The following is a 17,036-nucleotide window of genomic DNA, read 5'->3' on the forward strand; positions in this document are numbered from 1 at the left end:
CAGCAGCACAGGGTTCGAATCCGACCTGCAGCCCTTTGTTGCGTGTCATCCCCTCTCTCTGCCCCCCTTTCCTGTCTATCTCCAGCTGTCCTATCAAATAAAGGCATAAAAGCCTAAAAATATATACTAAAAAAAAAAAAAAAAAGGTCTTTCTTCAATTCTGCATACATATGTAGCAGAAATCGAAAAAAAATATTTTTTGATCAGTTTAATGACTAGGTCCTAGGGCTCATGACATAGTAACTATATGAATTGGCCAGGCATAATTAGATTAGATTAGACTCAACTTTATAGATAGGTAATGCTGTATGTATTGATATTTTGAATTTTATATTTTTCAGTCTTATCACCATTAATGGAATCAAGAGCAACAATGGATTATCAGTTTATTCATCATTTTACCAATGTCATGTTTTCACTTTCACTTCAACATATAATAAAAATAATAATAATACATTTGATTTATAAAGCGCTTTTCAAGAAACTCAAAGACACTTCACATGAGTTAAAAAGGAGAAGAAAAAGGTAATAAAAACAACACACTTAGAAATTATTGCTATATCTACAACACTCAACAAGAATTAATTATTAAACTCATCCATCTATCCATCCATTGTCTAGTCTTTTGACCCTGTCGGAACCTATCCGAGCACACAGCTAGCAAGAGGCATTGTGCAGTCAGTGATCGGACAACTGAGTAAGTAATTTATCTTATAAACCAACCTCAAACCAAGGCTTATTCTTAAACAGGATATGATGTTTACGTGCCTAACGACATAAACTGGACACTCCGTATGTACATGTATTTGCAGTTGTAAGTTCCTGCTTCACCCAATATGTTGTCACATGAAGGCAATAACACTCTCCAACTCAACACAGACTCAAATAGAGGAGATACTGTATCTTACTCCAATGACAGTCCAACTAACTTTTGTGCTCGTTAACATTTCCCTCCAAAAATTGAGACCCAAAAAACAGATTCCGTAATTTGTTATGTCTAACAGATGTATAGCCCTGTCCTGCTCTACTGACACTGAGAGGAAGACTGATTTTGCGGAGTCACTTAATGCTTGACCGGATTTTACATTACAATAAGATTTTGCTTTTTACTTTTGGTGCTGAACTGCAAAATGTACTGTCACAGTCACCCTTTTCATCTGTTCCTTCTCATATTTGCATTTACTTTTAAGGTACCCAACAGATCCCTTTGCAAGAGGAATTGTAATGCGCTCTTCATGGCACATTGAGACAGTAACCCAGCAGCTATCATTCCCTGCAGGGCCAATAGGGATATCTGGCTTGACAATTTCTCAGCAATTTCTTTAAAAATCAGTTTTCAGTGGCAGCCACTGTAACATCGTCATGATGATTTTTTAACTTATATTGGTTCTCACCCCAGGACATTATTAAACATTGAAATTAGCTTTAACACTTCTAGTGAAGCATACAGTTCAACATGATGAAACTCTGAACACTCAGTAAGAGTTATACGCCCTGTCCAGAAATGGTTGTTTCCCTCCTGTCTCTGATTAAAACATTAATCAGAGCTAAACCTGCAGCCTTCTGTGGCATTGATTAAACCATCTTGTTAGGTTACAGATGGACTGGACGAACATGGACGCTGATTTTGCATTACCTCTAAAGAGGAAAGGGGCAGTAATGGTGGATGAGAAATGTGTTGTTTAGTAGTTTCACATCAGCAAATTCTGCTGTGCGTGTTTGAGTCGGATGTGTTTTCTATGTTTGTTCTTCTATTGTCTGTTTGTGTTTCTCAGTCCTGTCTCCTAAATATTCCATCTATATATAACTAATTTGCAACAGAAAATATGTTTTGAGGGGACATCATGCCAACCAAATTATGTTTTCTATTAACATGATAAAGAAATGTTGTTAATTAACGTATCTAGCAAGTTGCAAAAATTTTGAAACTGAACATATCAGTAAAATCACTGGCAACATATTTAATTTGTTTTCTGTCAAAATAGGCAGTTTTGCAATACTATCCACTCATAGTGACTTAAGGCCTTATTCTTAAGTCAGCAGTGACTTGAGATAACATTTAACTGAAATCACAATTTCCCTAACCTTAACCAACATCCTTTTGCTTCAGGAGTGTGGTGTGACAGTCATAAATTTACGAGCATTCCACCATCCATCCCAATCACCCATTTCCATGTTACATATATTTAGACTCTGAAAATATATAAATATATAACTTTATATCTAGGAGAGAGTTCCAGTAATTTTTTCACATTGAAGCCCTGTTAAATAAACAAAAAGATTATGGAAATGAAATGAAAATGAAAAATATGTGGATATGACTACCAACAGATCCCTCTCACTGTCCTCTTTTGCTGGGAGACATGCGCGGCTCAGGGCGGTAAAGAATAGGCGTTCTGCCACGCACATGCGGCGCAGACACGGGCCATGTAAACGACTGGTTAGTGAAGCCTAGCACTGATGATGGTTGGCAGTCGGTGTTCTAATGCACCAAATCCCTTTCTTTATGCACGTAGCTTTGTGCACAGGGCAGTGTCATGCTGACGTAATAAAGAATTTTTCCTTAGTGTGTGCCCATATATTTGGTCATACAGTGTATGTCATTACAGCAGTTTTCCCTAGAAAAACTAAAACACACATGCTGTTCCAGCACACTGTCCAAACATGACACATTTGGGGTTTTTGTGTACATGTTTACAGCAATTTTGTGCCACATAATATTGGATACATGCTGTTGCATTATTCCCCGACAGCGATCAACCAACACACAAACATACACACTGACAGTTACACAGGCTTGCAGGTGTGTTGACATTACTATAGTTTTGCATTCACAGGGCTGATGTGGAGTTTAATTGCAGGCGTATAGCAGTGAGCCAGTCATTGTGTTGTGAAACCCATCGTTTGCACAGGAGTGCATCTGAAATCAGCAAACAGCACATTACAGAGATATTTCCAATCCGTCTAACAGGACTGGCAATTTGAGCTTGCAGGTGCTACTTTGGTTGAGCCGTGTTCTGTGAAGCATAATTTGCCATGTGATTGGCTTCATTGTTGCAGCACTCTCATTTTTCTCCTGGCTGTTTATGCGTCTGTCTGTCCAGCTGAGATGGATGGATGGATGGAGGCATGAATGGATGTTTGGATGTCGTCCTTCCCTGAGGCTAGATAAACACAGGGACATTCAATATGGAGTGAAATGTTAACTTCGTGAATTTTAGGCACCCGGCTAAAATACTTGAAAGAGGAATACTAAATATTATTGCTCTGTCTCCTTCAGACACATACGCACATATAGCTCTGTCTCCACTCACCCCCTCCTTTTGTCATCCAGTTTGTGGTATCTAGTGTGGCTTGTTTACAGCACAGCAGAGTTAATTAGCCGTTTTATGGCTGATTTACAGCCCAACAGGCAGACAGAGAAGATGGCCGCTGCCTTGTCCTTGTTGCCCACTCAAGGACTTGTCAAAGGGGACATTAAACACACAACACATGCATGAGCACACAGACAAGTAGTCGGTTTGACCAAAATGAACATGTTACTTTGCATTTGTATGTTTGTGTACATGCACAGTGAACACAATACCATATTTAAAGACACACACACACACACACACACACACACACATACACACACTTGCATATTCACTAGACTCTAAAACTTAACACAGTGCTGAATATTACTCCCACTTTTTATGTCCCGACATAATTCCACTGTCTAGACTGATTTATCAGGGTGCAACACACACCTACACACAAACACACACACACAAATGTGACCCAGCTCACCTTGACCAGTTTCTCTAATCTCAATTATACAGGAGCACTGACTTTAGAGAAGAAAGAGCTGAGAGGACACATCATATAACCCAAACTCACACATGTACACTCCTAAAGAAAGTGTATAAACACAGACTCACACATTCAACAGACAGCATATCATATCCTAGCTGTAAGAACTGTGAAATGGACTGAATTATTGCAAGTTTGTCACTTTCTTCATTTGACTTCAATACTTTCTAAAAGTGTCTTAAAGCAGTTGCAGTAGTGAATTAGAGGCTCAACTCTTCAGACTAACAAAAGCTTGCTGTGCTTAAAAATGACCTTATGCTTGTGGTTATTTCTTTGAGAAGCAAGGGCATTTGGTGTGATTATTGATGTTATTCTGCTGTAAAAGTGGTTGGATGGTCACGTAAACAAAATATCACCTTGACACCAGACACCATTGCTTGACTCCTGTCCTTCAAATTGTGGTTTCTTTGAACGCAATTGTACGCTAACCTAATCCTCAACGCTCACATGCTCATACATTAAAAACACAGTTGGTCACAGTTATTCCGGAGCTAGCAACCAATATGGACAGGAGGAACAATTACGGTCACCATTAACTCTTTCAATGTACTCACTGAACATTTTTTTCTGCTGAAAAGACATTTAAAAAACCAGACTATGGGGGTGCTACTGATAGCTCAGCTGGTAGAGATATAGTGCCCAATATATTAAGGCTGTGTCCTTCCTGCAGCTGCCATACATGGGTTTGAATCTGACCTGTGGTCCTTTGCTGCATGTCATCCCCTCTCTCTCCCCCTTTTGTCAGCTGTCCTATCCAATAAAAGGCAAAAACTTAAAATATATTTTTTAAAACAAACAGACTTACAGACTATAAGATCTTGTTTAAACATTTTTATGTAGACCATGTTTCCCTGAGATTTGCAGCTGTCACTCTGGAGCCTAAATCCACATGCAAATGTGCTTCACACAGGACTGGAAACAATCCCTCTGGGGGAAGGTCCTATGCTTAATGCACTCCTTCACTGTATTTTGGATGTTGCCACCTCTTATACTATACGTCTATACTATATACTTATACTTCCTAAGATCTTTTTTCCATAAAGCACTTTCTGACACTAAAGGCTCAAGATTAACTACTTGCAAGTCCCAGTGGATGTACCTTCAGAGTAGTTAAAGCTGTTACAAAAAAAGGATAAGTACTTACACATGCACGCTACAGCAGTAAGCACAATTTCTTTCCAAACTGATATACGGCATTATTTTCTATTGTTGGCAGCACACAGCCTATATTGTTAGATATTTGACATTTTATATGAAATATTTTGGACTTTTTTGGACAATTTTGAAGGCACTAACAAATATCATTCTGCTGGTTAAAAAGAAAAAAAACATATACGGATGAATATATGGATGATTTTGTTTTGTTTGTTAGGTATGAGGCCTATACTGCCTTACAATGGCAGTCAGTATTTCAATGAGGCTGTTTACCAATCTCTGAAAGACTAACTGCAAACTGGCCAGTGTGTTTCACTGCATTTTTGTTGATTTTCCCGCTTTAAACTTGAGGATGAATTATCTCCTCTTTGTAAATATACACTAACAACACAGCAAGCGCTTCTAAAGGTCTAAAAAGGTGTAAAGGGGATATATTACATCATCTAAAGCTCACAGTACACAGACACCCTCCCTCTCTCCCACACCTTCTCTAACAAATCGAAGCTGACATCAGCAGGAGGCTAACAGCGATGCTAGCGAGCACACACTGTCATCTGAACAACGTTAGCATAGCAGTGACAGCTAACAAGAGAAGACATCACATTAGCCGGCACCGTGGCGTGCTAGCAGAGCAGTTGGCGCCGCCGGAGTGCCTGACTGCGCTGATGTAGCTACAGGTGTAGTATTCATTCATGCTTAAAGAGTCTGACACTGGCAAGCGAGCAGCCGGCGGCGGGCTAGCACAGCACCTGACAGCTGGTTAATGTCGATGTGTGCAGTGTTTCCTCAGCAACAGGAGAGGACACACAGGTGCTTGAGTTTGGGTAGGGGTGGCACAGTGTGGACGCCACTGACACTGACAGCAGTGGTTTACTTACTCTGTTCTTCCTTTTGATAACCCCTCTGCTTTTTTCCTTTTTTTTATCTTTTTGTTATTGATTGTGTTTCACTCTTCTTTTTCTTTTTCTGTCTGTTTTTTGATGTTTTTGCTTCTTTTTCTGTCCCTACCACTCCGCTTTCTTTGTGCTGTTTTATATTTTGAGCGTATCTCTATGTCATGTCATGGTTTAATGGGATAATTGATAGCAGAGAGTGAAGAGAAACAGGGAGTGGGATTCTAACAAATCATGTTACAGTTGCATCTCCAACTCCCTGACCACTTCTATTCCTCTCTTATAAATTCTTTGCTCTACATTCCCTATGCTTGCTTTTCGCAATGGCTGGATTCTTCCACACATAAAATTTAATTTCATGTTATTCATTTTTGTGAAACACAATCTCATGTTTTCTCTCCTGTAAGGGTCACAGTCTGCAGCCCAGATTCTCCATCTGCCTTCCCGGCGTTGGTTTCACCTATCAAAGATGTATTGTGTATGCGTGTATGTTTGTGTGTGCGCGCGCACTGCACCAGGCAGATTTTCTGCCGAAACAACAAGCAACACACTGATGATTAGAGCTTGGCGCATAATCGGCCAGAAATGAGTTTGTTTTGCGTGAAACAGGTGGCCACCCCCAAGCTAAATGTAGAAACAAACCCCCATTAACATGTCTGTAGTGAAGTGGAAAAAGCTGAGAAACAGGGCTTTTGATGGAAAGAGTAGTGTTTTCATAGAAATTCAGGTGTAGATATGCATAGGCGCGTTCTATCTCTCTTGATGTTGTTGTGTGTAGGAGTGTTGGTGAGTCTTTCTGTTCCCAACATGTTTCTTCTGTTTTTTAATGTACTGTATATTTGTGTTTTGTGTTTTGAGTTTGGGGGGGGGGGTTGGACCTCATGCTGATAAGGGCCTCGCCGTCTGCCTTTGTTCATCTGACACTTCCTCATTAATACAGTTTGTCCGCCCTCCTCCTCCCCTCTGACTCTCTCCGCCCCCCCCCCCTGCCATTCCCCACTCCTCTTCCTTCCTCTTGTGCACCTACCAGCCATCCATTTTGCTTTGATCCCCCCCCACCACTTTTTCCCATGCCTCCTTATTTCATCCTTTTCTGTTTCCTACCTCTACTGTCCTGTTCCCTTTCTCTCTTTCTTCTTTACTGCTCTTTTACTTTCTTTTTTACATTTTTTTCCTTTTCCTATTTGTGTCCGTCACTGTTCAACCCTCTTTTCTCCTGCCTTTTAACCTTCCCTTCCTTGTTAATCACACATGGTTATCGGTTACAAAAGCCGGCATGTTTACCATTTGGTTACTGTAAAATCATCTACTGTCTGAAGAAATTGAGCAAGTGTTGAGCAAGGCATTTAACCTCCAGTTGGTCCCAGTAGAGCTGTTCAGCGACCAACTGACTGTGGCCCAACTGCACATGGATAACAATGTGTTTATGAAGTAAAACAGGATAGTCTTTCAGAAATGTCCCCAAATATCATGTTAAATAAAATAATTTCTTTTTTTCTGTCTCACTCTATAGCAGCTGATGAGAGAGCGACAGCAGATGGCCAGTCGTCCCTTTGCTTCGGTTGCTGTAGCGCTGGAGGTGGGCGGTGACCAAGAGGAGCTTCTACAGGTCAGCTAAAACACACAAAAATGAATGCAAACAGAAATAAACATAACCAAAAAGACTCACATAAGCACATGAGGGAAATGATGGTGTTGTGTTAAACAAAACAAAACAACACCATCATTGTGTTCATTTGCATACCCACACAAGGATGAAAACGCTGCTCTGGCCCTCTGACCTTATACCATGACTGGAGTGTGATTGTATGGGTGTGTGTGGTTACACATGAGGATGCTGACACTGTAAACCAACTGGTAATGCAACAAGTGTCCTTCATAGGTTTTAGAAAATATTCCTAATTCAGATTCCTTTGTTGTTGTTTTTTTACCTTGTTGGAGCTGTTCTAGGAATTACCTCTGGTCACCAAACTGCACTTACTGTATGATAAAGGCAGAAGTAGCCCTGCCTCAAAGTACCAGTGTGTAGCATTTAGCATCATCTATGTATTTAGGTAGTTGCATACTGTAACTAACTGAATACAGCTCGCCTTCCAAGCATGTAGGAAAACTATGGCGGCTCCGCCCGTCCCACAACCACTAAACAATAGACTGTCTAGGTGTCTGGGCTCAATTAGAAACATGGTGGTTTAACATGGTAGACTCCATAGTAGAGGATCTGCTCTCTTGTAGATAAATAAGGCTCATTGGAGGTGAATGGAGTTGTAATTTATCAAAATGGCGGAGGTTCATAAAGACAGCTTGACATCATCTGGTTTGGTTGGAATGCACAGAGCCGTCCCACAGTGCAGTGCACAGCCAAGTCAACATCAACCCTTGTCATTTCAGAAAGAATGGTAGCAGCTACACTATTGTTTTCTGATTAGACACTAACAAACACAGAGGGTTGCAGTGGGTACAGACCAGCCACTACAGCTCAGTATTGTGGAATTATACACACATGCACAAACAAATGTAGAGTCCTGGAGCTGAACTGAGAGTACTGAATCATCAGCGTCACTGACCACATCAGAAGCTTTTTGTAGTGGAGCTCCCCTGGTCACTGGAAGCACCACTGCTGCTCAGCTCAGCCAACAACAATCCACAATTAGTCTGTTACAGATAGGTGGTTGCTGAGCCTTTAACCTTATAAACACCACTTATATAGACCATGGTTTGAACCAGCAACAGACAGAACTTATTTGACTCTGAACTGAAGCCACAGGTGGAGCATTGTGAACAGTGAGTCACTAAAACTTGTAGATTTGTCATTTAACAGCAATAACTATTTTTTAATATGGACAACAAATCTTTGAAACTGATTTAAATTATTTTTTTAACTCAACTTGTCCGAAGGTAAATACAGTATTGTGTATAAAATACAAGTAGGCTACCCAGCTAACTAGCCATCAACCAAGCTCACTAGCTAGTGAATAAGCTAGTGATCCTAATGGTTGTAGTTTTGGAAGGCTGAGGGGACAGAGTGCAGCTGGGCTCAATAGCCCACTCAGCAGTCCTGTGTGATAGCACTGCTCTCTCCGTGATTCGCCAACATGCTGGCAGCTCACCTTCACCCACTGGCCCTGAAGGGTCCTCATGAGGCAGTGTGGCTGGTGTTGGCCCTGAGAGAGGCTGCTGGCTGGCTGCTCATATCAGCCTCCTGTACAAAGAGATTACAGGGCACATGCTGCAACATGACAGTGGTACTTTCAGGGAAAGGGTAACCACCAAATCAGATGTGCCCTTCTCCTGAGGGGGAGTGGCAGACAGTTGTTCAAACGGTAGTGTCACCTCTGTTGTAAGATGCCTGTTCTCAATGACATACACATACAGGGTTTAGATAAACAGAGGGTGGGGTGGAATGATGCTCTGTGAATAGTAAGCAGCCCCGTGTCCAGTGTTGGGATATAAGGATGTGGAGACACTTTGTTAGTGTAGTTAAAGAGGCTTTTTGGTTAGTTTAGCGGGGTCATTCTTGCCCCCTTTCTACGAATGCGAACAAGTTCTGGGCTGGGGCTAGTGCCGGACAACATTCTAAGAACCGGTGGTGTTTAGGTAATATACTGTAACAGTTAAAAAATGTTTAATTTAGGTCCATTAAACAGTAAAATGGAACATTGGTGTCATTTGTCTGACCTTGCCTTGATGTAACTTGTTTGAGCATATCAATAATCCTGATAAGAGCAAAGCATTATGGGAAGTGAACTATTACCCCTGAGCCATCTTTGTCAACCCCCCCCAAAAGCCACAGCGGAGCCCAGTGACAGATGTTGCAGGACATATGCTCTATACAAGAGGTCAACCCGTCAGAATGAAAGCCAAGAGAAGTCACCCTCATTTATCAAACTAGTTACAAACAAAAAGCCTTGTCAGATAATGCATAGTTCAAAACAAACACCACTGAGCCTCCAGTCCACGTTTGAAACTTCAGTAAATCCGGAGACACTGACTTAAACAATTCACAATTCTGTATTTCAGAATTTTGAGTGATAATCAAAGAATTTACACATATAATTAGATTGACACAATAAACTTTAAAATCCTCTCTGTGTAATAGAGACACTATTAACATACTTCATTCTTCCACCTTGCACCCACGAAGAAGTGAATATAAGTACCTGTTGTATACCAGTCTTTTACTCAACTGACACTGTTGGAATATGTTACCTCTATAAGTCAAGCTGGATCATATCTTCATTTTAATTTTCACTGTATGAGAATAGATTTTATTTGGGATCTTAGTCATCATAATGTTTGGACTCATTTGAACTTTATACATTTATTACACAACCTTTGCAGAGTATAATAAACAAACAATACTTGCATTCATATATCTAATTATGGCTTCTCTGCAGTGTAAATTTATGTTGAAGCCTTCAATAGTTTTGTGATATTAAGTTTTCAGATCTTCTGTAAAATATTGTCATGTTTTAAATTCCACCTCCCTGTTTGAGGCTTCATCTCCTCACACAGCTGAAGGTTATAGAGACAATGGTATGGAAGGCTATCTGCCCATGATGCTTAATTAGTTTTTAGTTCTGTTTTGACCAGGTTGGACTCAGTTCAGTTCGGCATATGTGCCTGTGGAAACCTCAGGAGTACCCTTCCTTATCTGTGCCTCAGCCTGGTTTCCATTTCATTCTTGAAGGTGAGAGACAATAGGGCAGAACGCTATCTTCACACTGAGGTTAATTACACAACATCTGGTTCATAGTCAAGCATGCAGCTTAGCATAATTGTGTAATGAATGAGGGAAAGGGAACCTTTCCATGCTGCCCCGCTATTTTATGTTGTCCCACTTACACAGCAACAGAGTATGGTTAAACAAATAAAGCCATCATCACCCCATTTCATGCCATGTTTAGACAGCGAGCAAGGAACACAACACCTGTTGTTTCCACACTCACAGTGATTTGGTCTGCATGCAAAGTTGTGTGAATTAGATGATGAAGATGTAATTGCATGGAGAGAAGTGTGGCGTGATTTGATGGAGGATTAATGCGTATTTTCAACTTTCCAGTGTCCATATATTCAATAGTCAAATCACATATATTTTTTTCATATGATTTATTTCCTTATTTTTATCTTTTGTTACACACATTACAAGAATTAATTGCAGAAAAGAAACCATAAATAGCATACCTTTCAGCTCTTACAACATATACTGTTACATTAAACATGACCCAGTTGTTCACCCACAAGAATATTTTCAATATATGTAATTTTTTTCTATGGCCATATAATATGCCATTTTAAACTGAACACCGCTGTTAGGCCTGTCAGTTTTCTTTCAGCCCAAGGTTATCAGTAGCTTCACTTGTAATCTACACATCAATTCAACTAAAAGGGACTTGCAACGAAAAGCTGGAGCAGATCCTGGTACACACTCTGCAGGAGGGCATCTGAGCTCTGATAAGTTATTGAGTGCTTTGGTGCCTGTGAGACAGGCAACACAGAGAATGTGGGGGAACCTTGTGACTAGGAAGAGGCAGAATATAGGCAGAACACATGTAGTGGATAAATCAGATGAAGTGGGCAGTAAGAGGAGCGCCTAGACCAGAGTCTGGCTGGCTCAGTCTCTCTGTTGGACTTGAGTAAGCATTTAATAACCTTTCACCTTATAATCAAGATTTGTACATTTCAATTTCAAAAATCCTCTCCTGCGGGAACCTTTTAAATCTTTGTACTATTTGTATGTGTAGCTTTTTATGGTACCCACCATTAAATGATGAGAAATGTATGGAGGACCAGAAATACTTATATGTCCTTTAAAAAGTGTTACTGATTTACTTTTGTGTTAGCAGTTATTCCTCAAGTATTTATATCAACCCTGTCACCTAGACGTCATTCTATGCTGTTATGCTGCTTTATCTCCATAATGAGGAATCCTTGTTAATCAAGGTGTCTGGCAGGTTGAGACTTAACATATTAGTAAAATGTTCACTGACCACTAATGTAATTGTTTTTCCGCCTTATTATGGTTATGTTTAGGCACTGAAAATACAAACCCAGATCTCCAGTGCTAATTATTCATGCCTGACGTACACTACATCCATCTCCTTATAACACTTGAAACATAGCACTTCCTTCACACAAAACACTTATGTGAACATAATTCAGGCAACAGCGTGAATCCCATTAGAACGTAAATGTGAAAACAAATTTGTTGTATATAAACATAATTTTGTGGAGACAGGGTTGACGTGTAAGCATGCGTGCATACACACACACACACACTTTACTGTACTGTACTGCCCACCCAGTATCTGATTCATGATTCATGTCCTCTCTAACCACATTTTGTTGCAATATGGGTAAATATAATATCTTATTACATAGTAGAAGACAGCACCATCCCCTGGGCTTCCCTCTTGAGTTTCCCCCTAGAAGCTACAGTCCAAAGCATCTGTGTTCAAACATCTAAATCTTTCACTCTCCATCTCTGTAAGAACAAACAATTTTAGAATCCATCACAATTTATAAATTCATGGATGTGTGGTGTGCTCAGATCCCCCAGGACACATATTGTAAAGAATAAGCTTAAAATGCTCTCCAGGTGGTTTTCCTTCAAAGACATATTTCCTGTCCTCTGAAGACTTTAAATTATAGGTAGTCTTGGAACAAGAGCCTTCTATCATTTCTTTTTGAAGAAAGTTTTCACATGGTGAGGTGCCTGGGCTCAGTTAATCTTTTATAATGATACAGATTAAGTGTCACAGCTGGAAAGAATTGTTTTTTTGTCCTCTAAAAACTTGCAATTATACTCTTCAAATAAAAAAAATGTAAAAAAAATATTTGGCAGACTTCTATCAGAAGAGTTTTCAAATGGCAAGGTGTCTGCGATGGCTTAATGATACAAACTACATGTCAGCTGGAAAGAAATGTGTCGGCCTGTGCAGTTTCATCCAAACTCTTGTAAATTATCTGCTTTGTTTCCAAGGGAACTCAAAGCCCGACCTTACAGAAAAACACAAACCATATGCTGTTTTTATACTACCTCACTTTAGGGAATGTTTTTGCTATAGCTACATGTTGTTATGCTGCCTATGCTATTTCAAAGAGTCAGTTCATCCAGATTGTTTTGTTTTATTTGAATTGAATTAAATTTTGTTCATGTTACTCCGTTTGTTGTGCTCACAGCATTGAAAAACTTCACTTCCCAAAAGAGTGTTCCCAGTTACTGTGGGTGTTGACAGTTTTCATTACACTTATTTTCTAACAAAGAAATATTCACTATGAATGCTGTTCACACTGTATTCTGTGTAAATATTCAGAGTAACCTGGACATGGTTGCTGCTTTTGAATTTTAAAATAACCAAAATGTTTGAATGGTGTGAGCTGCTGTCACTAAGGTCTGTTTGACTGAAAGCTTAGACAATGCAATGACGGTGATCCGATTCCTTGTCAATTACATTCACTTCTAGAGCTTTTAGCGGTGTATTTGCAGATTACGACCCCTTCACATCACCCTCCCATTCCAAGTGTGTATGAGAAACTATGGTGGCCATGAAACTTGTGAAATAAGCGTCAGGCCATATGTTTGGTTTGTCCCATGCACTACTACAGGACATAGTGGCCCCCGTAAATGAGGGCCTGCTCCCTTTGTAAATAAAAACATCTCATTCTAAAACACAACAATTCTTATTTTCAGGTGATTATACACTAATGAAAACATATGAATATTATATTGCATTTCTATGCCAATAGATCCTTTTAAATGTTACACACTGGACCTTAAAATAATTAACATTATGGATATAATACTAAACATCTTCATTAATGTTAAGTTGTATTCTTGCCTGTAGACAAATTTCACATTTTAGATTTTTTTCAGATTGTTCATTTCTCTGCTGTGCATTGACTAAAAGGAGGTTAGCTTTGCAAGTAGATGACATGTTTTTCCCCATAATTTAGAAATTACATTACATATTTTTTTTCCCCAGGAAACTTATTAGAAAAGGTCAGGAAATTCTATGGAAATCACAATTATTTAAATCTCTCCCTTAAATCTAATCCCTTTCATGTATTCAACTTTACTTCCATAGCTATAGACATCCTTACCTCTGCTTAGAAAATTGGCAATAACAGCACACTCTTGAATTATAAACATTGTATATCCATATATTTGTGGGATGTCTTTGCATGGTACGGTAAGATGCTTTATAGTGTACCGCCTCCTGCGTCTTTCCAACAAAAATTCCACATATGTTAAATAGCTGTGGAGCCAGTACATCAAACAGTATATTGCCCTGTTTTGCAGCTAAAGGCCACTTCTTCCACTTCCAAACTTGATCAGAGCTTTACAGCGTGTCATGGCTGCATTACAGAACAGAGGCAGTCATCAGCATAAATCGATGTTTCCACTGCCTCCATAAAGTACTGCCGCTACGTCGTAAAGCTGATGAGCCCGCAGCAACTAGCATCTGCACGCCTCCGCCTGCAGAAAGCAGTTCCCACCTTGCCGCTGATTAACGGCGGTCTCCTGTTTTCATAATGCTATTTAAAGCAAAGAATGAATCAGTTTCATATCTTATGTTTTAATGTGGCGTATTTATTCTTCAATTGTGGGGATTTAATATGCCTCAGGAAGGAGGGTTGGTGGGTGGAGAGGGATGGATGGATGGAGGGAGGGGGAATGAAGGGGAAAGGAGCAGATAAAGAATATTTATGACACCTGGGAGTAATGTATGTTTGGTAGAAAAATACACAGCTAAATACTGCGCACACACACACACACACACACACACACACACCACTGAAGGGCTTATCAGATAACACAAAAGCTTCTATGAGGCAGAGAAGAAAAATGAGAAAAGGTGAAAACACACACAGACACACACTCGTTTGAATTCATCATGGACAATTGCATGTACACTCCTTTGGTTTACTTTGGCTTTGCAGTCACCTGTGGCTCTTTCTATGTATCTCACGACTGAAAGGCATGGCTGCAGAGTCTCACACACAAACGCACGCCGATGTTATTAACTCAATAACTCACACCCCTGTCAACACTAACGAGGCTAAAACAAACCCATTCCTCTTCATGTTCTGTTTGCGCTTTAACAAAAAGGTTTTTTCTTCTTCCTTTTATCATTGGGCAGATTAGAAAAGGTGTGTGGACCGCACATTATTTCAGTGGCTGGAGGAGAAGCACCTGCAGCAGCGTCAGCTGAGCAAATGTACTGACGGTTTTCAACCATCTTTCTTTCTCTGTCCCTTGTTATCCCTGTGTTTATCTTTTTCTTTGTCTCTGCTATCTCTCTTTGAAGGTATACTTCACATTTTTTTGTTTTCTGAGAAGAAATAGGACTGCATTAACAGAAAATCATAGTCTTGACACACAGTTTCTGTCTTTTCTATGTATTTCTTTTTTTTCCACTGGCAATTTTATCATTTTGCAGTTATCAGTGAAGTAATTCAGGGTAAGGACAAAGATGGCAAGTACTTAGCCAAAGAGTGGCACCATATTTGGCTTTAAATTACCTATTATGGTTGAACTATGGTTGAACACCTATTATGGTTGAACTTGTTACCTGTTCATTCAGGTAATAATCTAGATAATTCACAACAAAAAACAGCTCATAGTGAAAAGCTTGGTCTGCTGATTCAGAGACAGCAGGAATGATTGTTGCTTGCAGGACAAAATGGAAAAAAGATAGGATTATTACCATTCTTTTGCCCTTCATTTTCTGAATGTCTCAGTTGTAATAAAGGTCTGACAGCTACATGTCTTTAGAAACCTTCCAGTTAAACAGTTCAAAAGAAAAATGTACTTAAATTTTATTCTATTTTCGTATCTGGTATGTCCCCTTTTTGCTATAATGACAGCGTGCACTTGAGCTGGCATGGACTGTGTAAAATTAATAAAAGTCCATGAAAGTCAGGACTTCTTGGTCGTCTTTGGCCTCTAAGTATTGCCTAGAATAACACTTTACTTGGAGCTAGAACTACCATGTTCCCCACCATCACAATGCTACTTAGTAAACAAATGATCTGCTGGAAACTTGAGGAACGGACATGTTTATAACATATGAACACTGGCTGCAAGTTGAATTATTTGAACAAGCCTCTGATGAGTAAATCAATTCAGTGTGTCATCTCAACGCTTGCTTCAATGGAAGGGATACAACTCAAGGAAATCTGACCTTTTGTACAAAGGAGTTCATTTGATTGCTGCCTTAGAAAAAGTGAGCAATATTAAATATTGTTTAATCATTTTACATATAATAACTTCTTGTATGTTAAATGTTTCTGAGTCTTATCCCAGTAGTGTTACTCTCTGTTCACACCAATTGAACTGGCAGAGTGGAACACTAGTTTAAATGGATTGCCAAATTGGACAAGGTGCATTGGACACATGATGCAGAGTGAAATATGTTGTTTGTGAATATATAGTCGTACAATTAGTTTTGTTTGCCTGATCTGGTTCACAGGCTTTGTTGCATTCTTTAGGACTTTAGACCCCTTGACAAGCAGCAGCCCTCTCAGTAGGTGAGTTATGGTCAAATATGTATTTAAAGTCAGATGTAAAAGGCCACATTTTTTTCAATCCCCCCACTGGTTAGCAGATCCAAAGAGGATACGATGCTGTCAGACAAGAAGAAGAAGAACCTGTTGTACTTTAACTTCCTTCTCCTTCCTCCCCTGCAGTGGAGGATTTACCTTGAAACAGCAGGCGGTGAAGAATATCTTGCTGAAGAGAGACACACATACAGCAATAAAAATGTAGGAGTTTACATTTTATGACTGGTTCTCTGTCTTAAATTTGAGAGTTTTTGCAGAGTTATCTTTTTTCTTGTGTCCCTAGATGTTATTTTTTATTTACTTTTATCGGTCAGAGACACATTTTCGTTCTTACTGTAGCTTGAAAGAACATCTTGCCCTTCTACACCATATGTATCCCCTATATATTTCAGAGAGAGAGAACAGATGTTTCATTTGATCCTTGACCAAACTTCATGAAACCATGTTTTAGTTTCAGCCTGTATGCTCTTGAACTGCCACTGCCCACAGAATTGTTTGGTATCACAGTGTTTCAGATGTTCTGCACTCTTTATGACCCCTTCACAGCTTTTTACAGGCTCACTGCCCCACCTT

General features: G+C 39.6%; 1 protein-coding gene across 2 annotated transcripts in view; it reads left to right on the forward strand.

Moving 5' to 3' along the window:
• Nucleotides 1-17,036, forward strand: part of atrnl1a (attractin-like 1a) — a gene marked incomplete in the record, with an annotated part of 267,240 nt that overhangs the window by 220,280 nt on the left and 29,924 nt on the right. For both annotated transcript variants that reach the window (XM_035663942.1, XM_035663941.1), the window contains 1 exon segment: nt 7,414-7,509. In XM_035663942.1, coding sequence (XP_035519835.1) covers nt 7,414-7,509 — 96 coding nt within the window.

This window comes from Morone saxatilis, unplaced genomic scaffold (assembly GCF_004916995.1).
Source record: "Morone saxatilis isolate NCDOM2014 unplaced genomic scaffold, NCSU_SB_2.0 Contig19, whole genome shotgun sequence".
NCBI classification, from domain to species: Eukaryota; Metazoa; Chordata; class Actinopteri; family Moronidae; genus Morone; species Morone saxatilis.